The sequence below is a fragment of the Rutilus rutilus genome, assembly GCF_951802725.1.
Source record: "Rutilus rutilus genome assembly, chromosome: 1".
In the NCBI taxonomy this organism is placed as follows: Eukaryota; Metazoa; Chordata; class Actinopteri; order Cypriniformes; family Leuciscidae; genus Rutilus; species Rutilus rutilus.
In genome coordinates this window covers 60240734-60263547 of record NC_140209.1, presented here as the reverse complement: position 1 = coordinate 60263547, position 22814 = coordinate 60240734, and the positions used below count along the sequence as shown (strand labels likewise).

The 22814-nt window shown below is 36.4% G+C and overlaps 1 protein-coding gene across 1 annotated transcript; it reads left to right on the top strand.

Moving 5' to 3' along the window:
• The first annotated feature begins 2440 nt into the window (after positions 1-2440).
• sec14l1 (SEC14-like lipid binding 1) lies at positions 2441-22522 on the top strand. The gene is made up of 16 exons (XM_084417118.1): positions 2441-2581; positions 3136-3225; positions 10067-10216; positions 10669-10800; positions 10905-11033; positions 12732-12921; positions 13620-13729; positions 15112-15301; positions 15575-15663; positions 16513-16583; positions 17366-17537; positions 17789-17923; positions 19792-19926; positions 20565-20816; positions 20901-21079; positions 21203-22522. The coding sequence occupies exons 2-16, from the start codon at positions 3163-3165 to the stop codon at positions 21306-21308; spliced, it is 2103 nt and encodes a 700-aa protein (XP_084273244.1). The 5' UTR covers positions 2441-2581; positions 3136-3162; the 3' UTR covers positions 21309-22522.
• Positions 22523-22814: the final 292 nt, after the last annotated feature.

The following is a 22814-nucleotide window of genomic DNA, read 5'->3' as shown; positions in this document are numbered from 1 at the left end:
ACATGAGATAATTTAACGCAGTCTTTTGTCTTGTGACGCTTTGCAGACTCTGCTGTGTGTGTTCATGTGTTTGGGTCTTGGGGAGGGGAACTTGTACATTCCTAAAGCACTGATGCCAATGAGTCATTATGTGAGAGAACCGCCAAACTAACACGGGCATACCAAAAACACCACATTTCAATCAAGCACTTTTGTTTTTCCTCTTAAAAAAAAGAAAAAAAAAAAAAGAAAAAAAAAGAATAGAGAATATTGCAAGAATTAGATGCTTTGTTTCAAGACAAGTTTTGTGCATGCTTTCATCACCAGCAGGATGGATTATTGTAATGGACTCCTCACTGGCCTTGCCAAAAAGACCATAAGACAGTTCCTCAGGTCTTTACAGTGGCTCCCAGTTAGATTTAGGATTGATTTTAAAGTATTATTACTGGTATATAAATCACTCAATGGCCTAGGACCTCAATACATTGCAGATATGCTCACTGAATATAAACCCAACAGATCACTCAGATCATTAGGATCATATCAGCTAGAAATACCAAGGGTTCACTCTAAGCATGGCGAGTCTGCTTTTAGCTATTATGCCAGCCGTAGCTGGAACCAGCTTCCAGAAGAGATCAGACGTGCTCCTACAGTAATCACATTCAAATCCAGACTCAAAACACATCTGTTTAGCTGTGCATTTACTGAATGAGCACTGTGCCAATGTTCGTCCGACTATTTGCACTGTATTTTATTTCCTTTTTATTCTAAACTGTTTTAATTATTCTTATTTATTTTGATTATTTTAAGTACTTCTATGTAAAGCACTTTGAATTACCATTTTGTATGAAATGTGCTATATAAATAAACTTGCCTTGCCTATATGTGATCTAAGCTGTAGCATCTGGACCAATCAGACCCACACAAATTATTCATTATATTTAATGAATAATACAGCAAACTCACTCCCAACAAGCGTCTATGAAACTTCCCCCAAAACTAACATCCCAAATGAAGAACCCGGTGTCCTGTTACAGGACACATTAAGACTGATAAGATGACCCAGAAGGAATTTGCAGAGAGTTGTGTGTTCTTGCTGAGAGGGGGAAATAAACCCTTTTAATCCTAAATAGTCTATAACCACTTGAGAAATGTATAAACACCTCGGAATGGCCGTTGTACGCGCTCATCAAATATGTCTGTGATTGATTGGCTACAATGATCAGCGAATATACATCAATGACGCTCTTCAGCGAGCACTTACACAGAGACACACTGGATCGTTGAAAACAGGCGTCTATCAGCGGATCGGTCCGCTGGCTCTGATAGACGCCTGCTTGTGCTGTCAAACGCTCCTACTTTCAAAACACTTCCGTGTGCTCTCAAACGCTCCCGTGTGTTGATCATTGTAGACAATCACAGACATATCCGATGAGCTCATGAACACAATGGCCAGTCAGACGTGTTTATGATTACGAAGAAGGTGGTCTGTTTTAGATGATCAAACAACTTCTGCCGTTATCTTGGTCGGGCTCGAGCTGTACCATTTCTGAACAATATCTATAAAATTAGCACGGCTCTTATTTTAAGTATTATGCCATTAATGACATATTACAGTAGCCTACTTCTCTTTTTTATACAAAAATACTGTATTATTTATATTAGTTTTCTTACATTATACAAATGTATGTGAAATTACAAAACGAATGGCGATAATAATTCGCGAAATCACCACCAGATGGTGCAAAGGGACAGTTGGGACCATTTTTCACACTGTAAAAAAAAAAAAAAAAAAAAATCATAAAACATTTTTTTAAATGTCCTAATTTAAATAAAGTGCAAAACATTTAACAGAAAGTTTAATTAAATGTTTCACTACAAAACTTATTTTACAGCTATTTCCTGAATTATTATGATCAAACACCTTAACTGTAAAAAATAAATAAATAACATGGAGAAAAAAAAAAAAAAACAGTTACATGACTGGCAGTAACAGAACATTTAACACTTACAGATCTCTCAAGATCTCAGCATCTTCACCTATGCCTATCCAGTTTGACTATTTCTTTCATACAAAAGTTCTTATTGAGAATTAACAGAGGTTTAGATGTTGCTGTTGTTGAACATAATAAAGACCATTGTGCTGATCAGTGTTTGCTTTCTTTGGGCTATAGACCCTTGGCTTTTTAACTTTAGTTTATGTAACCACCTCGCTCAGAAAACCTCTAGACGAGCTTTTGTCAAGCAATCATCAAAGTTGTACTTTGAACATCAACGATCCTGACAAACATTCATTTAGCTGTTTTATTTTGTATATATACTCTCATAAACATATAACACATGAAAATAAAAAAAAAGTGAAATGCTTATGTGGGTTTTTTTTTTTCACCTCTGTGTGTCTGAACTAGATTTGTGAGGCGGAGTTTGTGTGAGTGACGAGGGTTACGCAACCTCTCATCTGACACAATTGCAGCTTTCACTTCCGCAGGAGAAATGGAGCAGAGCAGCTAAAGAAACACAGACTGGATTCTTCTTACTTTTTCACATCAGGTTTTATCAAGACTTCCATTTCACTGCATTCTCTGCGCCTTTGACTTCAAAGGTAAAGTTTAAGAGTTTCATTTCACAGCTGTCCTGGACGTTTTACCGTGTGATCGCTTTGGAGTGAAGTCTCTGTTTACATGTTGATTCGCTTGTGTTTCGCTAAAATGGCCCGTGCTGAAGATACAACAACAATAATGAATATGAACTATGAATAATGACAGTGTCCACATGCTTATTTTGTGTCACTGGTTGTACAATTATAATTTTTTTTTCAGTTTGAACTTGGGGTTGTTGTATTGTTCAATTGCTCTTTTAAACATCAGAGGCCATGCATCTTAGATGTTTACTACATGAAAAATGATGCTTTGCTTTTCAAACACTAAGCAATTTAATACCAAACATGGTGAAAGTCTATCTATATATATATATATATATATATATATATATATATATATATATATATATATATATATATATATAGGCCTATATATATTGAAAAACAATGTTTAAGTATATGCTTTACATCAGTTCTGTGTTTCTGATCATAATGCTGTTCATAAATTTGGTTTTAACCATTGGGTTTATAATTATTATTATTATTTTTCTCCATAGGAAGGGCTTTCCATTAGAAGTGCAGCGATGGTGCAGAAATATCAGTCCCCTGTGAGGGTTTACAAGTTCCCCTTTGAGCTAGTAATGGCGGTGAGTTTTTAAGAAATGGCATGCGCATGAGAGAGCATATCTCATCATATTGTTTAAAAGTCTATCAATCTTAGGCTAAATCCTTTTACAGCTAGTTTTTTCTACTCTCTCTCTGTGTCTCTCTCTGTGTGTGTGTGTTTCCAGCTTTGTCTTTGTTAATTTATGTGTATTCAGTATTTTATTGAGTAATGTTTGCAAAGTTTGTCTAGTCAGCTGTCCTCTGTCTCAAAGCTGCATTGCTCTAGAGTTCACTAGACTGTCAGATCAGTCGTCAGCTCAAATGCTGGTAAATCTTTAACCTCACAGAGCACAGCTTTCTATTGTTTTATTGCTTTAATGGCATTTATGGTTTGAATTGAACCAGTGTTTCAAACGTTCCTGGCTAATCGCTCAATACCACAGTCCAGACATTCTGAAATATACAGTAATAGTATTGCCCGCTGAGAGCTTGAAACTATCTAAAGATTACTATCTAACTATCTAAACTAACTAAAGATTTAAGAAACATTTAGAAGACAAACTATCAAGACTGTAAATCATACTTCTGCTATTGCTATATTTATACATTAAATGTATCTCTATTATACCTCTTATATGTTCATAATTTTGTATATCATGGTAATATCATGGTATTAATCAATGATAATATTTTTTCATTCAGTGTAAAATATGCATCCTGAAAACCAGTTGAAATCCATACACTGCGATATATTATCTTAACTTTTTTTTTTTTCTGTAATAAAACTGATTAGATTTAGATGATTCTAAGATTTGAAGCTGTTGTAAAATGCAGATAAGCACACGCCAATAACTGATCTATAAACATTGTTAATGAACTTGGGAGAAGAATTACGCAATTATTGAAATTTTCACTTTATATTAACATTTTTACCAATGTCAATGGTCAAACTTACTGTAACGTACGGTTTTGAGTGTATTCTTGCTTTAATATTCTCTGGCTAGTCAATGCACAGTAAAGTTGACGCTTATTAACTAATGTTTGGTGTGCTATGAGCACGATTCCAGTTCACCTCTTCATACTATGAATGCCCAATGAAAATATCAGTTTAACTTCATAGATGAGGTTTAATATCTGACTGGCTGTTTTAATAATAATAATAATAATAATAATAAAACATTTAGATTTAGTCTACTTTCGTGGTGCCTCATATGCAAAACAAACGCTGGATCTTTGAAGTAAGCCTTGTTCACACCTGGTATTAAGAAGCGTTTTGGTCGATCGGATCACAAGTGGACGGCGCTAAATACAGGTGTAAACGGGGTCTAAAACATTTTGAGCTTGTCCGCTTTTGACCAGAGGGAGTTGAAAACTTTCGTTTTCGTTGGATTACTTTCGTAGTGTAAACGCTCATGTGATCGAATGTGTTCAAACAGCCACAAACGACTGTCTACTGACCTAATGCGTGAACATCATGGGAAGAGCTCTTTCCAGACGGGGTTTAAACTTTGTCGGCTGGAGACCCAAGTTTGGTTTGAGGATGAAAAACATGTCAAGCACAATGTTCTCTCACCATTCCTGATTTCTAACACACACTCACAGCGTTCGGCTGGTATTTGGCTGTCAGAGCAGAAACGAAGGCTCATGTTCTCCGTGTGTTTTTCCTTCGTCTCCACGCACGTTCATATGTAAATTTCATGTGCTTATTTTGTCCATCAGATTGAAAGATCTGAAAAAGGCCAAACATTTACCCGCCCATAGACCCTCCCCTCGAAGAAATCAGGACTGAAGCGGTTGAAAGTGGACAAAAGAGACGGATTAAAAAACAGGTGTAAACGGGAATGCGTCTCCCTCGTCCACTTGTGATCCGATCCACCAAAACGCATAGTTGCCCCTCTCCACATCAGCAGCTGCCCTGATAAAGCTGACAAGAGCAGATGACATCAGCACTCCCATACACGCTCAAATCCTTTTACGGCTGTCTCGTGAGCTTTTAATGTTATCTCACCCTTTACACAATCATTACACTGATCTTTAACACTTACCGTGAACTGAGAAACCTTGTGAAAATGAAGTGCACTTTAGCATCTTTATATGTAATTACATAGTCACTTCCATTGGCTTTGAAATACAGTAAAAAGTTACTGCTGAATGAACTGACAAGCATTTTTGGTCAACTAAAATATACTTTAATTCCATTTTTATTGAAATGTGTCATGTATTTAAGTGTATTTGTTGCAATTTAGTACATTAAAAATATATTAACTTATCAAATATTCAGATTATAATCGCGTGCTTTAGTATGTTAGTCAACACTTACAAAACAAGTGCACTTCTTTAAAGCATGACAAAATAGTATTAAAACAATGATTTAAAATGCACTGTAAATGAAGCTTTTGTTAGACATTATAACAAAGTGTAGTTTTTATAAGTGAACTTAAGTGTGTTAAGAAACAAAGTATTTAACTGGACTTAAGTTGGCATTTATTTCAATAATATATGGTTTTATCAAAAATAATACTTTTAAGATTTGACATACGTACGTTAAGTTCACATTTAAAGAGGTGGTTGATTATGATTTCACTTTTTTAACTTTAGTTAGTGTGTAATATTGCCGTTTGAACATAATCAACATCTGCAAAGTTACAACGCTCAAAGTTCAAAGCAAAGGGAGATATTTGCTTTTAAAGAAATCGCTTTTTAAGGACTACAACAAATGGCTGGTAGGGACTACACAACATTCCTCCCGGGTTAGTGGCATCACCAACCCTAACATTTACATAAACCCCGCCCCCGGGAACAAGATTTATAGATTATCAAGACAGAATATGCTAATCACTGACTAGAAGATAACTACACATAAGCTACATAAATTCATCAACTAACCAATCAGAAACGTCCTGTTGCATTCTACATGTTGTTACTTCTTCTTGAGTCTCTCCATCATTGTCTGAATCCGGTTTGACCATAAAAGGTTAAAAGTTTTGAAATTTTCGGTGCATGTCTGTGTGAGTGCAAGCTGTTGAAGCTCCGCCCTCTGTGCCGGGAGCAGCAGCTCATTTGCATTTAAAGGGACAGACACAGAAACGGTGCGTTTTTGCGTACCCTCAAAAATTGACATTTTTAACATGCTATATAAAAATATCTGTGGGGTATTTTGAGCTAAAACTTCACGCACACACTCTGGGGACATCAGAGATTTATTTTACATCTTGTGAAAAGGGCATTATACCACCCCATTAACATAATTAAGCACACTTCTTTTTCTCAAGGGAAAGAGCCATAATGTAAGACACATTTAAAAATGTATTACTGTTAATAATAATAATATATCAAAGCAAGTGTTAAAGATGAGGCAATAGGTCTTTGCCGTTTTGTGGTTGGAAAGTTGATCCATCATATCAGTTATGGGAGGAGAGTTTTAATGTTCAATAGCTTTCTTTCTCATAGCTACACTAAAAAAATAATTTCAATTTATTTCACACATGAATGCCATATAATACTGGTCTGAATGTGTGGAGTGAGTCTGCCGCAGTATTAACTCTGGCACAGTGTCAGTAATCTCAAGGCTTGATTGATCAGCCGGTTAATTAGGTTACAGTTCACATGCATTGATCCTCCTCACCCCCACAGTGACATAATTTCCCCAGGCGAAAGCGCTAATCACTCGCTCTTATCAACATTATTATTGTGTATTGCTTTTTCAGATTTGCTGAGTGCACAGTTTGACGTCATGCTTTAGTCAGCACGGGTCGCTGCTGCCTCTCCTGTCAATCAAACTTCATCTGGGGCAGAAACCTCAGGGTTAATGTCACTTACAGTGGTGCCGGGCTCGTTGCTCACAATATAAGACCCACTTCAACATGTAATAGTGTTAGTATAGGAGAAACTACAGGGATTGTTCTAGATTTCCAAGACTGCACACATCACGGGGGTTGAGCGAATTTGAACTGAACTTGAGTGTGTTAGTGTCCGTCCATTTTTTTTCAGCGGCATTGGTTCCGGAAGTACACTAAACCCTAACGCTCAAAATAATTAATTGGTTTGAGTAGCACAAACTTAAATTAAACGAATTAGTTGAGTCAAATTAACTTTTATGAGTATTTAGCACTTTCTTCTTCTTTCAAGTTCACAGAACTGAATTTTAAGTAAACTGAACTGTTTCTTTTAATTTAGACGAACTTAAGTTTATCTGAAACGGCTGGGATGTCTATTTCCCAGCATGCTTTGCCGACGGCACTCCAAAGGGAGAGTGGTTCCGGAAGTATTTTTTCGAATCAATCTCCTTTTTTTTTATAAGCATTATAAGCAAAGAACCAAATCAACCTACTGCAAGGTAAATAATAACATTAAAAATATTGATTTGAGGCAAAAAAGTATTTGAAAATGGGGGAAAAAAATATAAAGGTTCAAGATTTTAGTGAAGGGGGAAAAAACTACTATCCCATAAACTGCATAATCGAATTAAAAATGATAGAGAAATATAAAACTACTAATTTAAAATATTGATTATATACAGTATATACAAGTATTTTGAGAGTATAGGGTTACGTCATTCGTAGTGTGTCATGGGAGTGGGCGGAGCTTAAAGAGCTTTTGGCACGTTTTGTTGTCGCGACTCTCTGATTGGTGGGATTTTCTGTTCATCATCGTGTGTAATGTATTTTTAATGTAGATTAATGTAGTTCTGTTAAACGGCATTATTTTAAAACCAAATTGAAATAGAGCAGGCTGACGGCTTTCATTAGTTCAACACCACAGATCATTCATATTGACTAATTATGTATTTCAGGATAAAAGTAGATTTTATTTTATTTTAGTTCATTAAATATAATGACATTTCAAAAAAAAAAAATATATATATAATTGTATAATTAAAAACATAGCAGTTGTATGGATTTTTTTTATTTATTTTGTTCTATTTTAATTCTGCTTTATTAAATTCAAATGACCATTATAATTTTACAATTATACAGAATTGTAATTCAGCTGCATTAAATTTAAATTCAGGAATTAAATATGCATTTAAAAGGCATTTTTCAGCTATAGGACTGCTGTAGTGAGGCTTATTGTTCCTGAAAGTAGAAATTAATACACAATGCTTAATCTCTTACATAAAAGCTGTTATTGTGTTCACTCCAGAGAAAACATTTCATTGTTTGATCAATCGCTTTAATGGATGACGTCCATGGACATCATCACTTTATGGATTTGACACAAAGGTCAAGCATTTTAAAGAGGCTAGCATACTCTGCGGTTTGCAGGTTTTCAGTATGCATATGAGCTACTACAGTGACCAAAATGACATGACCTTTCAGTCCAGCATGACAGTTCTTTATTGCAAAAATGGATTAAATGCCTAATAAAAAAATCTAAACTAAACTAAGATGACAACTGGAGGCAGCATGACCAGATCATGTGACAACAATGAAGCATACTAAACTGTTGCATATACAGTTAGTGTGTGTATAATTCAGAGGGAAGGAGCTTGCCTTGGTTTAGTAGGTCTCAAAGTAGACTCTATAGATCATTTACATTTTATGCATTGTGTACATATTAGAATTGTTTGTTTTTTAGCAGGATCGTGCGTGACTTTCAGTGGAATAGCAGAGTACACATACTAAAACAAACATGTACTTGAAAACCCTCATCCACTGCTCAGCAGAAATATCTCTGCTCTGATGGCTAATGCATTAACGTGAATGCAGTTTAGAGCTGTGGTGTAAAATATATGCATCATTAGAGAGACAGAACTCATTAGACCCCAACAGTAGCGTTCTGGAAGTAAGAATGCTGGTAAAATAAGGATTTTTAACAATAATATGCAAGACTATTTGTATATGTCTGACTATGTTACTTGCAGACAATACAATATTAATGGAATAAAAGATTACATAAGTGTGCTTAAAGACTTCAAATAATAAAGAGAATTCAAATAATGATGTTTTAATAATCTTTTGTTGTGCTTTAAAGAACTGCACTTACTTTGAGTTTTGATTTGTGTCGACAAACTACCAAAACACGTGTAACCAAACACTTGATTATAATATACATGTTAATACACTTAACACTTAATTTTAACTGTAGTAAATTGCAGCTACGTCATCACAATTACAAAAACGTTCAAATAAACAACACGATCTTTCAATAGATATTACATTAGATATTTTAGTTTACCATAAATGCTTGTCAGCACTAACTTTAACCATATTTCAGAGACAATAAAGTCATTTTGAAATTATATAATGATGTACTTAAAACTGGGTCAAACATTATATGTAAATATGCATTGCAATATCTTTTAAAATAATTGCATTTAATATAAATGTAAACTATAATACATTTACATGTAATTGCAACTAACATGCAATATTCACTCATTTGTCACGGATATTCTTTTAAAGTATATTATTTCCGTAATAAGCACTCTTTTTAAAAGTATGTTAAAGTGTGCTTCTGTTTCACAAGGATTACTGTGTTGCACTGGTTCCTCTAACACAGTCCTCCTGTGACTTCTTAAACTGGGAACCTTAAAAAGCGAGAGATTAGGGAGTAAATATTGACGGGCGTACCTGTAGTTTATTGGTATCGTTGACTTAAGACTTCATGTGACACACTCTACTTGCTAACCTGGTCATATGAGCCACTAAGTCAACTGAAAATAAAACGATAACACATCACAAGACAAGTGTCAAATTTTCAGGAACATATATAATCTAAATGGGGGTCATTTGTACACATAAGCTTATCTGAAGAGAACCATATTTTTTATTAAAATTGCATTGTGTGCATAAACTGTCCTGCATCTGCTTCTCTCTCGTAATGAGTTTGTTTTATTTTTCTCCAACTCTTACATTGGTTTCATCTTTTTCTCTCTCATAGGCCTATGACAAAAGATTCCCAAACTGTCCGCTGATACCCATGTTTGTGACCAGCGACATCATCAGCGAGTGTCATAGTGAAGACGGGGCGACACAAGTGACTGAACGCAGGTGCACCGTGGACGTCGAGGCTCCTCGGCTTCTAAAGAGGGTATTTCATCTTTTAGAAGTCCAAAATGTCATAAACTGTGGCACTGTGAGCATTCATTTGACTAACATTTGAACATTAAAATAATACGAGAAGCTGTTCCCTGCGATTACTGTATGTAAAGATTATTGACCCAGTTATTTGATGATCCTAAAAGAGAAATGACTATAGTAAAATTATTTTAAAAACCCTTTTGATGCTAAAAAAAGAAAGAAAAATGAAACAACAACAACAAAAAATGAGATGTTGTTGTATGCAATAAATAAATAAATAAATGCTTGAAGATTCTTCAAAAAGTCGTCATTGGTGTATCACAGGTTTGGCACAACGTGTGGGAAAATAAATGAAATAAACAATATATTACTTGTTTAGGTGAACTCTTTTTCATTTAGCCTTTAAATCTTCATAATAGCCGGTGCCTTGATTATGATTATGACACATGTCTGTGTGTACAGATAGCAGGAGTGGACTACTTGTATTTCATCCAGAAGAACTCTTTGGACCGAAGAGAGAGAACTCTGCACATAGAGGCGTACAACGAGTCCTTCTCCAGCAGAGTCAACGTCTACGAGCACTGCTGCTACACGGTCTGCCCTGCTCTCTCCCTGCCGTTTCCCTCTTATTTAAGGACACGTGTTTATGTGTTAGCTGCTTTAAGAGGGATCCTGACGTCTGAACGATCCCTCCTCAGGTTCACCCGGAGAATGAAGACTGGACCTGTTTTGAGCAGTCCGCCAGCATGGACATCAAATCCTTCTTCGGCTTCGAGAGCACCGCAGAGAAGATCGCAATGAAGCAATACGCCGCCAGTATTAAAAAGGTGTGTGTGCATTGATTGGTTGCTTGGTTGGATGGATGGATCAGGAGATGTGACAGGCCAAATTCAAACCTTTATCTATTCCTAAATCACTCTGTTCACAAAGACTTTTTCCTACAGTATTTCCAAATGTACTAGAAACATTTTGAGAGACTTTTTGTTCCCTCGAAAAAGCTTTGGAATATATTTTCCCCCTCCAATCTCATTAACCCTAACCCTAACCCTAACCCTAATCTGTACAAAAGAAGATTATCTGGAAAACTAGGACAAGTAAATATTAAGGGTCAGATTTACTAAACGGGGGAAATTAGCGTGAGAGCACAATTCCCAAAAAATCACGATTGGAAAGTTATGCGCGTGATCTACTGACTGCATATTGAACACAGAAGCAGCCGGATGGTTTCCTTAGGCCTTGTCCACACTAATACGTTTTCGTTTGAAAGCGCATCTTTTTCTCTGCGTTATGGCCTTCCGTCCACACTGAGATGCCGTTTTTATTAATGAAAACAAAACCTTTTTGAAAACGCTCTCCAAAGTGGATACATTTGAAAACGCCGTTTTCGCGTTGTAGTGTGGACCGTCAAAACTGAGGTATTTATTTAAACGATGACGTAAGTTTAGTCATGTGACGCATATTGTACCAATAGATATGCATGTTTATAACGGTATTGTGCCTGTTTTGTACTATTCACTTTCACACTGTTGCTAAAATATGTTACTTTACACACTCTTCATGTCACAGTCCTGCAAAGATGACAGAATTCACTCACATTTGCTGTCCTGCAGCAAAACATGAGAGCAGTCGCGATTTAGACCAAACATATAATGGTGACTGAGAGCGACCTGGACGCATCAGTGAATGCTGAGATGTTTTGCTAACATTTATTTTTCCGTCTGTATGATCTCAGTGAGCTTTTGTGAGGCTTTACGCATGCGCTGTAAGGTGAATTTAGCGCTTTCAGGCATTTTTCAAAAGTTTCTCGCTAAAAAACGCTAGTGTGGACGGAGAACGTTTTTAAATGGAAAACGCCGATTTCAAATGTATCTGGAGTAATGTAGCCTAAATGTAACGTAGCCTTAAAGACCAACACAATCTACCAGGAGCAGAGCAAATTAGCATCTGGTTTAAGACATGCTTATTTTTGGGTGGAAAATAAAGGCGCAGATACCAGTAAATCACCTTGCATGATTCATTTAAATACTTTCCTCCTATAAATGAAAGGGAAACTCCTACAAATGTAATGCCACAAAAATAACCCTGTCCACGCCTTTTCAGAGCTAATTTTTCACTGCGTGTCTTTAGTAAATCATGACAGTAGGGTTTTTTTTAACGTTTTTTGTTTTGTTTTGTTTGTAAATCTGGCCCTAAGTCTAAAACATTTGAAACATAATTTTTGTTTTTTATATTTCACAAAATAAATGTTTACTTTATCTAGACTCAGACAGTGATAATGGCTGTTTCTTACTGCTTTGTTTTCAAGAATTTCCTTCCTTATTTTCAAGAATCTCCTTCCTAATTTTAGGTTTCTTTTATGTCTATCATCAGGATCTGTTTTCTTGTAATGTTGTAATGTCCTGGTTGTGGCTGGCTTGCGTGTAAGAGTGTGTTTTTCATACGCCTGTGTACCTAAAGCCAATGTTTACTTGTTTCATTTGACTAAACTCTTGTGTCACTCTCTATTTGTCTCTTTCTCTCTACAGGGAAAAGAGATTATTGAATTTCACCTCAAACAACTGGAGGAGGAGGGCATTACCCACATGCCCCGCTGGGTCCCTCCTCCCGCCACCATCGCGCCTCACCAACCGCCTGTCAGCTTAGCCAGAGCTGTCCCAGCATGCAACAGTAGAACTCATCCCAGCTCCACAGACGTCCTGCCAGGCTCTCCGGATGGTGAGATGAATCATACTTCTGCCCGCGAGCGTGTGCTCATAAATATAATAATGCAGGAGGAATGGAATGATAACGAGAATCAACATGTCCAAATTCTAGTGAGCTGCCTTGTTGTCTACTTCCCACTTGAGCAGATTCTGTACTTTCAAAGGCAGCGTCCTAACTCCACCCTGAAAGAAACAAACCTCACTTATAACAATATATATTCTAATATATAACTTTGCAACTACATGTCAGTTAACTCTCATTAGAGTATTTTAGTAGACTGGTTAGATTAAGTTGACATATTGTTGCAAAGTTACTTATAGTCAGTAGAAAATCTGTTGAGGAGCATCAAAATAAAGTGTTAGCAGATATTAACCAGACAGTCTACAAATACTCTAATGAGAGTTAGTCGACATGTAGTTGCAAAGTTACTTGTAGTTATGTCTAAAGTGGACCATCGAAATAAAGTGTTAAAATTAATGTTACTGGAGGAACGTTTGTTCATAACTTTAAGAGAGCGTTCCAGTTAGCTTGTCTTATTTATATTGACTTATTTGAAGCTCTCTACATTGGCATCTCTGTGCATGTCTCAAACAGTAGTCCTCACACACACCGCACTGAGTGATTAACTCACTATTGATTTCAAATGATGGCAGGAACATGTTCAAATGATCTATCATATCAGCTGTCTGATGGTTGTGTGTTGTTTTCAGACAAGTTAGATGCAGACTACATCTCACGCTATCTGGGACAGCTGACTCCTTTCCAGGAGAGCTGCCTCATTCGCCTTCGACAGTGGCTGCAGGAAACACACAAAGGAAAGGTGAGTGCAATGTTCAGGATAAAGTACTAGTCGGGGACAGCGGGGCTAAAGGTGCATTGATTTTATTTCTGTACTCTAAACCACTAGATGGTACAAAAACTCGAATTTGGTTGATCCTTGACACGATGGCGGGAAGCAATGCAAAGTTGATTCTGTGCTAATTTGATCTAATATTTAATGTTTTTAAAAATGTAATTGATTTAGGTAGCAAATGAGAATCAATACAATTACCAAACATATTTTGAAACAAAGAGCTTGTTAATGGTTTTCAGTTTTTTTTTTAAATCAACAGTTTTGAATTTAAGAAAATATAAAAGTATGTTATTTGGGGTTAAAAGGCCCCTAAGCTAAAGGCTTAATACTTGACATGGCAGACTTTTCTATTTGTTCACATGACATGGTCAGATTTAGATGGTTAATGTCAGTGATTCTGTTAAAGTCCCCCTGTAGTCAATAGGTTTAACCCTTAAAACTCATCTTTGATCACCAAAATGTCATATTCAAATGTTTTTTTTTACTTATTCATGCCTTAAAATAGCTTGAATGTAATATGCGGTTCTATGAATATGCAAATGAGCCCCGCCTCCACTCACTCACACCAGCTCAGAGATCCACTCGTTGACGATCACACTTTGACCTGATTGGTTACAAGGTAGTTTGTGACGTCAGAAACACCAGCGATTTCAAATGTGTTTTTGAGGCTGTCTTTGGTTCACTGCAGTTTTAAGGAGAAAATTGTGTTGACAATGTTTTGTCATAAAGCATATTAAAAACACCAGATAGACATATAAACAACAGTAAAAGCTGGATTCTCACCACAGGGGGTCTTTTATCAAATCATAAAATATCATACGTATTGTTACTACTGTTAAGCCAATTTAAATTATTATGGGATCTTTCATAATCTTTACTTATTTTTAAAATGAACACATTTTATTGACAGTATATTTACTGAACAAAAATAAGTTATGAAGTGATTGTTTTAAACAAAACCTGTATATAATGATATGAAAACCGTTACTTTATAAAAAATAAAAAAATGAAGCAGCACAACTGTTTTCATCATTGATAATGTTTCTTGATGATCAAATCATCATATTAGAGTGATTCCTGAAGGATCATGTGACACTGAAGACTGAAGAGTAATGATGCTGAAAATTCAGGTTTAATCACAGAATTATATTACATTTTAGCATATATCACAATAGAAAACAGTCATTTTAAATTGTAATAATATTTCACAATATTACAGTATTTACTGTATCTTTGATCAAATAAATGCAGCCTTGTTGAGCAGAAGAGACTTCGTTCAAAAACATGAATTTCCAACCAGATGGGGGATTTTATTTGAATTAAATCCACATTTATATGAATCCCATCAGATCCCTAAAGACGAGCACGTGCTGCGTTTCCTGCGCTCACGAGACTTTAATCTGGAAAAGGCTAAAGAGGCTTTGTGTCAGACGCTCACGTGGAGGAAGCAGCATCAGATCGACTTCCTGTTAGACACGTGGCAGTGTCCGCAGCTCCTGCAGGACTATTACACCGGAGGCTGGCATCACCATGACAAAGGTCCATCGCATTTACTTTCACTTTACTACTTTAGACATTGTCATTTAAAGCCTGATTATCTGCCACAGAACTAACGGAGAGGCATTTCCCCTCTCAATCCTGGATGTGTGTTAGGCCTGTGCCGGACTTACAAGCAGCCTTTGAAATGAAGATCAGTTGAAGCGAGAGCTTGATACGGATCAAACAGAGGAATTGATGTTTTCCATAGGCTGTGTTAATATCAAACAAGCAGAAGTTAATGTGGTTATGTGCTTCTCCGTGTGTATTATATAGATGGACGTCCTCTCTATATCCTTCGACTTGGACAAATGGACACCAAAGGTTTAGTGCGGACGCTGGGAGAAGAGACTCTTCTGAGACATGTAAGAGTTAGACGAATACTAATAGTATGAAATGTATGTAAACATTTCTTTTCACAATACACATCATTCCAAAGCAGCTTTACAGTCATGCTGTTGTATTCATAATGCCTGAGAGCTTTACCATAGAGCAAGTTTTTGGGGCTGAGAAGATTTAGATCTATCTATATTGTATTTATAGTGTTGTCTACTCTAGCTCATATATTAGTGCAGCAGTGACACACGTCTGAGCATTCAAAGCAATTTAGATATTAAAACATTGGTCGGTTTTGTTTCTAAGCGAGAGTACGCAATTCTCAAAAAGTGTAATTGAAGATTTGTCACAAGTGAAACAACCCTGCTTGTCAAAGTCTGATGCTCGGGCAAACGACTGAGCATTTAATGGTAATTAGGAGATTGAAATATTGGGTGGTTTTGTTTCTATAGAGTAAAAATTCTTAAAAAGCATCAATGAAGATATGATTCAGTTGTCTTAAGTGAAAAATAGCAGGTGTTCACAGAGTCTGATGTGTTGAGAATGTTTGAGAAATTTAGGTTTAATTTCACTTTGTAACATCTCTGATTTCATACAGAAGCACTATATCGTTCCGTACTGTGGTTGAAAGTCACATATATTGGTAAATATTTTGGTCATATCACTCTTTTCTTAAAAGGGATCTGCTAGAAAAACTCATAATGCTTTAATCCCACAGTGAGAAAGTCAGAGACAAGAAACAAAAATAAAAAAAATCTATTTTAGTGTTAGCAATAGAAAAATGACTTGGGATAAACCAGGCTGCACCAGGGATTCAAATTCAATTAAATAAAATGACCATATTCACTGACGCCCTTGACCTTTGACCCAACGTTTAGGTGCTGTCTATCAACGAGGAAGGTCTCAGACACTGTCAAGAGAAAACCAAAATATTTGGAAAACCAATCAGGTACTTCATTTATTCATGCATTACCAAACAGATCATGTACTGTATTAATCTCTATATAGTGGCCATAATCAGTGTTGGGTGTAATGCATTACTGAGTAATTAATTACTGTAATTTAATTACTTTCCCCTTCAAAAAAGGAAAGTATGGGATTTTTCTGTAATTTAACAGTTACTTGAGATGTAATTGCATTAAATACTACATAGACAATATAACAATTCTATATAAAACTATAGTGAATTTAACGTCTTGTGTTAAAATCTATGTTTTTAATGTATCATTCTACTTTTAAACACTTTGGTCAGTTCAAGAATAATTTATGCAATTTTATATTATTTATTTGAAAGAATTAAAAGAGCAGTTTCATGTCTATTCTTGTATTGTTCAACTGGTCGAGGTTGATGTGGGATTTAGAAAGTAATTAGTAATGCAATACTTTATAGAGAGAGTAATTAGTACAGTCATCTAATTACACTGTTGAAGATTAAATTAGTAGCAAGTAATGAATTACTTTTTTAGAGTAACTTACTCAAAACTGGCCATAATAAATGGGAATCAAAAGGAATTTGATTGTTCTGGATTTGGTTCCAATTCCAACTCCACTTAGAACCGAACATCATGAAAACCAGCCAGTTCCAGCATTTATTTATTATCGTTTTAATGGTACTGAATGATTATGAATAAAAATCAGTTATCGGTTCTCAACACCAGTGGCTGTACACATTGTGTGTTTTACTGTACATGGTGCCTCCACCCTAAATAAGTAAGTGCTCTTGTGCTGTAGTTGTTGGACATGTCTGGTGGATCTTGAGGGGTTAAATATGAGGCATCTGTGGAGACCGGCCATCAAAGCCTTGCTGAGGATGATAGAAGTTGTAGGAGCCAACTACCCTGAAACACTGGGCCGTCTCCTCATAATCAGAGCACCCAGAGTGTTTCCTGTGCTCTGGACTTTGGTAAACACACACACACACTCATAGGATTTCACATTATGACACACTTAGAACATAAAAAGAATGTTAACAAATAGTTCAAGATATTAGGAAAGACTGAGATTACTCAATCTTCATTTAATGGTTGTAAATGTCTCCACACACTGACCCATCGCAGTTAAATGTCATGTTAGCGCGGTGTTATTTCACTCATCTGGCCTTTCTTCATTTCCGGGCTTCTGTAAATGTCGTGTTTGCTTTTGTTCTGCGCTCAGGTGAGTCCATTCATCGATGAAAACACACGGAAGAAGTTTCTCATCTACGCTGGGAATGACTACCAGGGGCCTGGAGGACTGGTGGACTACATCAACAGAGACTTCATCCCTGACTTCTTAGGAGGAGACTCTCTGGTGAGTCTTCAGAACTACAGGTGGTGAGATCTGACATGTTAACCCGTGTCAACTCATCATTAATAAAAACGGCGTCTCAGTGTGGACGGGAGGCCGAAAAGCAGAGAAAAAGATGCGTTTTCAAACTAAAGCGTATTAGTGTGGACAAGGCCTCAGTCCTGGAAGGACACTGTCCTGCAGAGTGTAACTCCAGAACGCCTGCTTGGAAGTTTCTAGTAATCCTGAAGACCTTGATAAGCTGGTTCAGGTGTGTTTAATAAGTGTTGGAGCTAACCTGCAGGATATTGGTCCTGTGTTAACCCTCTTCAGTTGGTTGAAAACCTGACGTGCTGCTGTATTCTTTAGTACATGTAGAGGGTTGATGGAGTTCACAAAGCTGGTCTCCAGAGTATTGCAGTAATCTAGCCTTGAGATGATAAGAGCCTTTACTAAGAGCATATTCAGAGAGTTAGGGTCTGATATTACTCGTGTTGTAGAGAGCAAATCTGATGATAGTGCTGCCGTTGAGATGTGGTCATGTGCTTCTCATCTGGCCTGGTTAGATTAAGCTGAAGCTCTTCAGGAAAGCAGAGATAGGCCTATATAGAGACATGCGGGATCATTAAGCTGGAACTCTGTTCAGAAGTGATAGGACATGTCACGCACCTTCCCTAGACCAACAACTCATTCCCAGATATTAATTTGCATAATTATATTTGAATATTGGTCTTTGTGTGCATATTTATCATAAAATGATACAGTGGTTTGTGCCAAACAGACGCTCCTCTAAGGCACTTCAACAGGCATTGTAAAACAGTTGTACATTTCAGCATACGTTAGCGGAAGAGGATTTATAATGGAAATAATATACTTTAAAAGAATATACTTGCATGCAAAATGAATGTAAAGTTTTCGGACAATTAATTGCATGTTAATTGCAATTAAATGAAAATGAATTATAGTTTAATATTGATATTACATGCAATTAGTTGAACTTTAGAGTGTTTTTTGACCCATTTAAGTATGATTGAACTTCATTATTACTTCTGAAATGTCTTTGAAATATGAAGTTACTGCTGAATGACAGGCTTTTATGGTACACTAAAAATACAATGGCATTTCTATTGAAACTTGTTATGTATGTCATGTATTAAACTATATTTGAAATGACTCATTTGTAATGGTGAAGTTGCTATTTAGTACATTTATATTTATTTTTAATTTAACACAAACACATTACAGTGCAAAACATGACAAAAGATTATTAAAACAAAATGATTTAAAATGTACATTAAAGTAAAACCTTTAATTTGACATTATTAAAGTGGAGTTTTTAAAATTGTGTTAAGAAACATAGCGTCTCTTAAGGGTGCACTTAAGTGGTCTTTTATTTCATTAATAATATATAATCTACATGTACAGTTGATTAAAAATATACTTTTAGATTTGAAGTACACTACAAGTGCACATTAAATACAATTAGGCGCACTTCTTTTTCACAAGAGAATGTAAAACCCATTAATAGCAACAATGTCATGTGTTTCTCTCCAGGAATGTGGAGGTAAAATAATGTAACGGCATCAAGACATGGGATCATGCCGTTGTGATATGATATGTTTGATATCAGTGAATACATGAAACACATTTGCCATTATAATCAGAATTTGCTTGCCATATCACTTGTACTCGTGTACAATTATTGTACAAGTATACTTGTATATTCGTGATGGTCTTTTATTAAAGCACAGGGGCAAAGCTGACCTTAACTTGACTTGCCACAGAAAACCAAGAGATGTCATTCACTACAGGACACATGTAGCTGGACAGTGTACAGTATTTATTCAGACAGAAATGATCAAAAAAATCTAATCTTCTCATGTTTAATTCAGTGTGATGTTCCTGAGGGAGGTCTGGTTCCCAAGTCTCTGTACCGTACGGCCGAGGATCTGGAGAACGAGGAGGTTAAACTGTGGAATGAATCTATCTACAAGAGCGCGAGTGTGTTGAAGGGATCTCCACATGAGGTACAGCTCATACACTCACAACACTCAACAATACACAGCTTTTACTGGTTACTTCAGCTGGGCAACGTTCACTTTCATATTCAGTGTGTTAATAAGTGCTGCCATCTGTTGGTTTTAAGAAGACATGCAGCGTGAAGTCAAATATTGTTAGTCTAGTTCTGTTTAAAGTGCAGATCTGTACATTTGCATCTTATAGTGTATTATTGTGTTACCATAAACTTCAGAATTGGCTCCATTTTAATTTGAGTGTGAATTTGAATAGGAATAGACAATTTCATGACTGATTTGTTCATACTGAAAAATATTTTCTTTTAAATGAATTGTTTCAAACCTGTATGAATTTCTTTCGTCTGCTGAACACAAAAAAAAAAAGATATCTTGAAAAATGTCAGTAACCAAACAGTGAATGGACCCCATTGACTTCCATTGTAGGAAAAAAATACTATGGAAGTCAATGGGGTCCAACTGCTTGGTTACTGACTTTCTTCAAAAAAATTACTTTTTCTTCCTTATGTAAATTCTGATTTGAATGTTTTCCTGCAATTGAAATTCCAGATTCCCGGTTGAATTCTGAATGGTGCGCAGCGCTGTGTGTTATGCATTATGAAATAAAGATAAACCCCTTTGTTCATCTTCAGGTGCTGATAGAGATTACAGACGTATCGTCCGTCATCACGTGGGACTTTGACGTGTGTAAAGGCGACGTGATCTTCAACATCTATCACTCCAGAAGAGTCCCTCAGCCAGCTAAAAGAGACGGTCTGAGCGCGCACAACCTCGCCTGTCCCGGCGGAAACAACGTCCAGCTCATTGACCGATCGTGGATGCTGGGACAAGACTACAGCATGGTGGAGACGGCCCTCACCTGCAGAGAGGGAGAGAGCGTACAGGTGAGGGAATCTCACCAAACCTGTCAGCAACATGGACGACTCAAACCAGACAAACTCTCATTCTCTTCTTTGGTTTCCCATCAGGGCTCTCATGTGACGCGCTGGCCTGGATTCTACATCCTGCAGTGGCGTCTTTACAGCACTCCAACATGCACTTCATCCAGTCGGCCGCGTGTCGATGATGTTCTGGCCTCTCTGCAGGTCTCCTCACACAAATGCAAAGTCATGTATTTCACAGAAGTGCTGCAGTCCACTGACTTCAGGTCGGGATGTTTACATATTGCAAAGTGCTTAGCATAAAAATGTGAATGAATCATGGTAAACTATCATCTGGAAAGCCAAATGGTCAGTTTAAAGGTGTGTTTGTGTGTGTGTGTGTCCATCAGAGGCTCCATGAGCAGCCTGGAGTCGAGTCACAGCGGTTTCTCTCTGCTCAGCGCCGCCACCACCTCCTCCAACCAGTCACACACAGACTCCACCGTTTCCAGATAGCATCTTCATCCAGCTGGAGAGACTTTAGCTCTGCGGGATTACCAGTTCCCGAACAGAGGTTCACATTAAACCAACAAATGCCTGGATGAGTGCTGATCTTTTTCTGATTGATTACTGGCTTTCTGTAAATTACATGCAAGCTTTCTGTACATTGTTACAAATAAATGTGTAAATGTTGTTTATTTGGTTGTCTGATTGAGCAACTTAATGAATGTTGCACATAAAGCTACCACTGTGCAACTTTTTTGTTTGGAACGAATGAACAAAGTTTAACAATCATATCAAAAATGTATTTTCCAAACTGTGATTTTGATTTACACTGAATCACTACGGTAAGTTTTTAATAATGATTTTAATATTAATGTTTTTGAGTTGTCAGGACGGTTTTCCTGGGAAACTGCTTACTTCCGTCATTAATCCAAGCATGTTACAGAAAATTTCCAATATAAAGAACAATATATCTGAATAAAAAGGCCAGGATACTGCTATATTAAAGTAGAAGGTGTCGTAAGTAAATAAAAAATATATATATATATAAGTATAAAACAATTGTGTCTCTTCAGAAGACGTTGATTAAACCACTTCATTCATATTGATTTATTTTATGATCTCTTTCCAAATATTTTAAAGTGTCAGAGGTCCCACTTTATTTTGGGTGTCTTTAACTATTATGTAATACAATTTTATCATTTGATACAATGAACTTATTGTGTACATACAGGTTTTTTACATAGTACTTATATTTTTACAATACCCGCATGTACCCACATTTCTGTAATTACATCAATAACCACTATTGACACTTAAACCTTCCCAGAGCACTAAACCAGTCCTTAAATGTACCCGTATCCACATCAACAGTGTCACGATTTCCCTTGTGTTCTGTGTTCTAGGACTTTTATTTTGAAGTGTATTTTCTGTCTCCATTGTTCACTTCCTGTAGTTTGTTCCAGTTTTCCTCTGTTTCTAAAGTTACCCTTGTTTGTTCCCATGGTAATTCATTACACACACCTGTTCATTGTTATCCAGTGTATAAATACCCATGTGTTTCAGTTGTCTTTTTTTCAGTCGTTGTCTTTACATGAGTGTTTGTAAAACTGTTGTGTTTTTGTTTCCTGTTTGAATTATTCTTATCTTCCCCTGTTTGGATTATTGTCTTCATCTTCCCTGTTTGGATTTTCTTTATGTGTATATTTAATAAATTATTGAGTAGATCCTCGCCTCTTTCCTGCTAACCGTAACAACTAGCAGCAAAAGTGTTTTGCAATCCAATACGAACACAATGAGTACATTGAACTTATATTTTATTGAAGTACATAGAAGTGAAAAACACCTCATATAAAGTGTGACCGCGTCAGTTTTGGCTGAACAAACTTTTAACAGACGGACTGGAATCTCTCAGATTTCCTTTAAAATATCTTTGTGTTTTGAAGATAAATTAAAGTCTTGGGTTTGGTACGACATGATAACAGAATTAAAAATTTTGGGTGAACTGAAATTACTGGG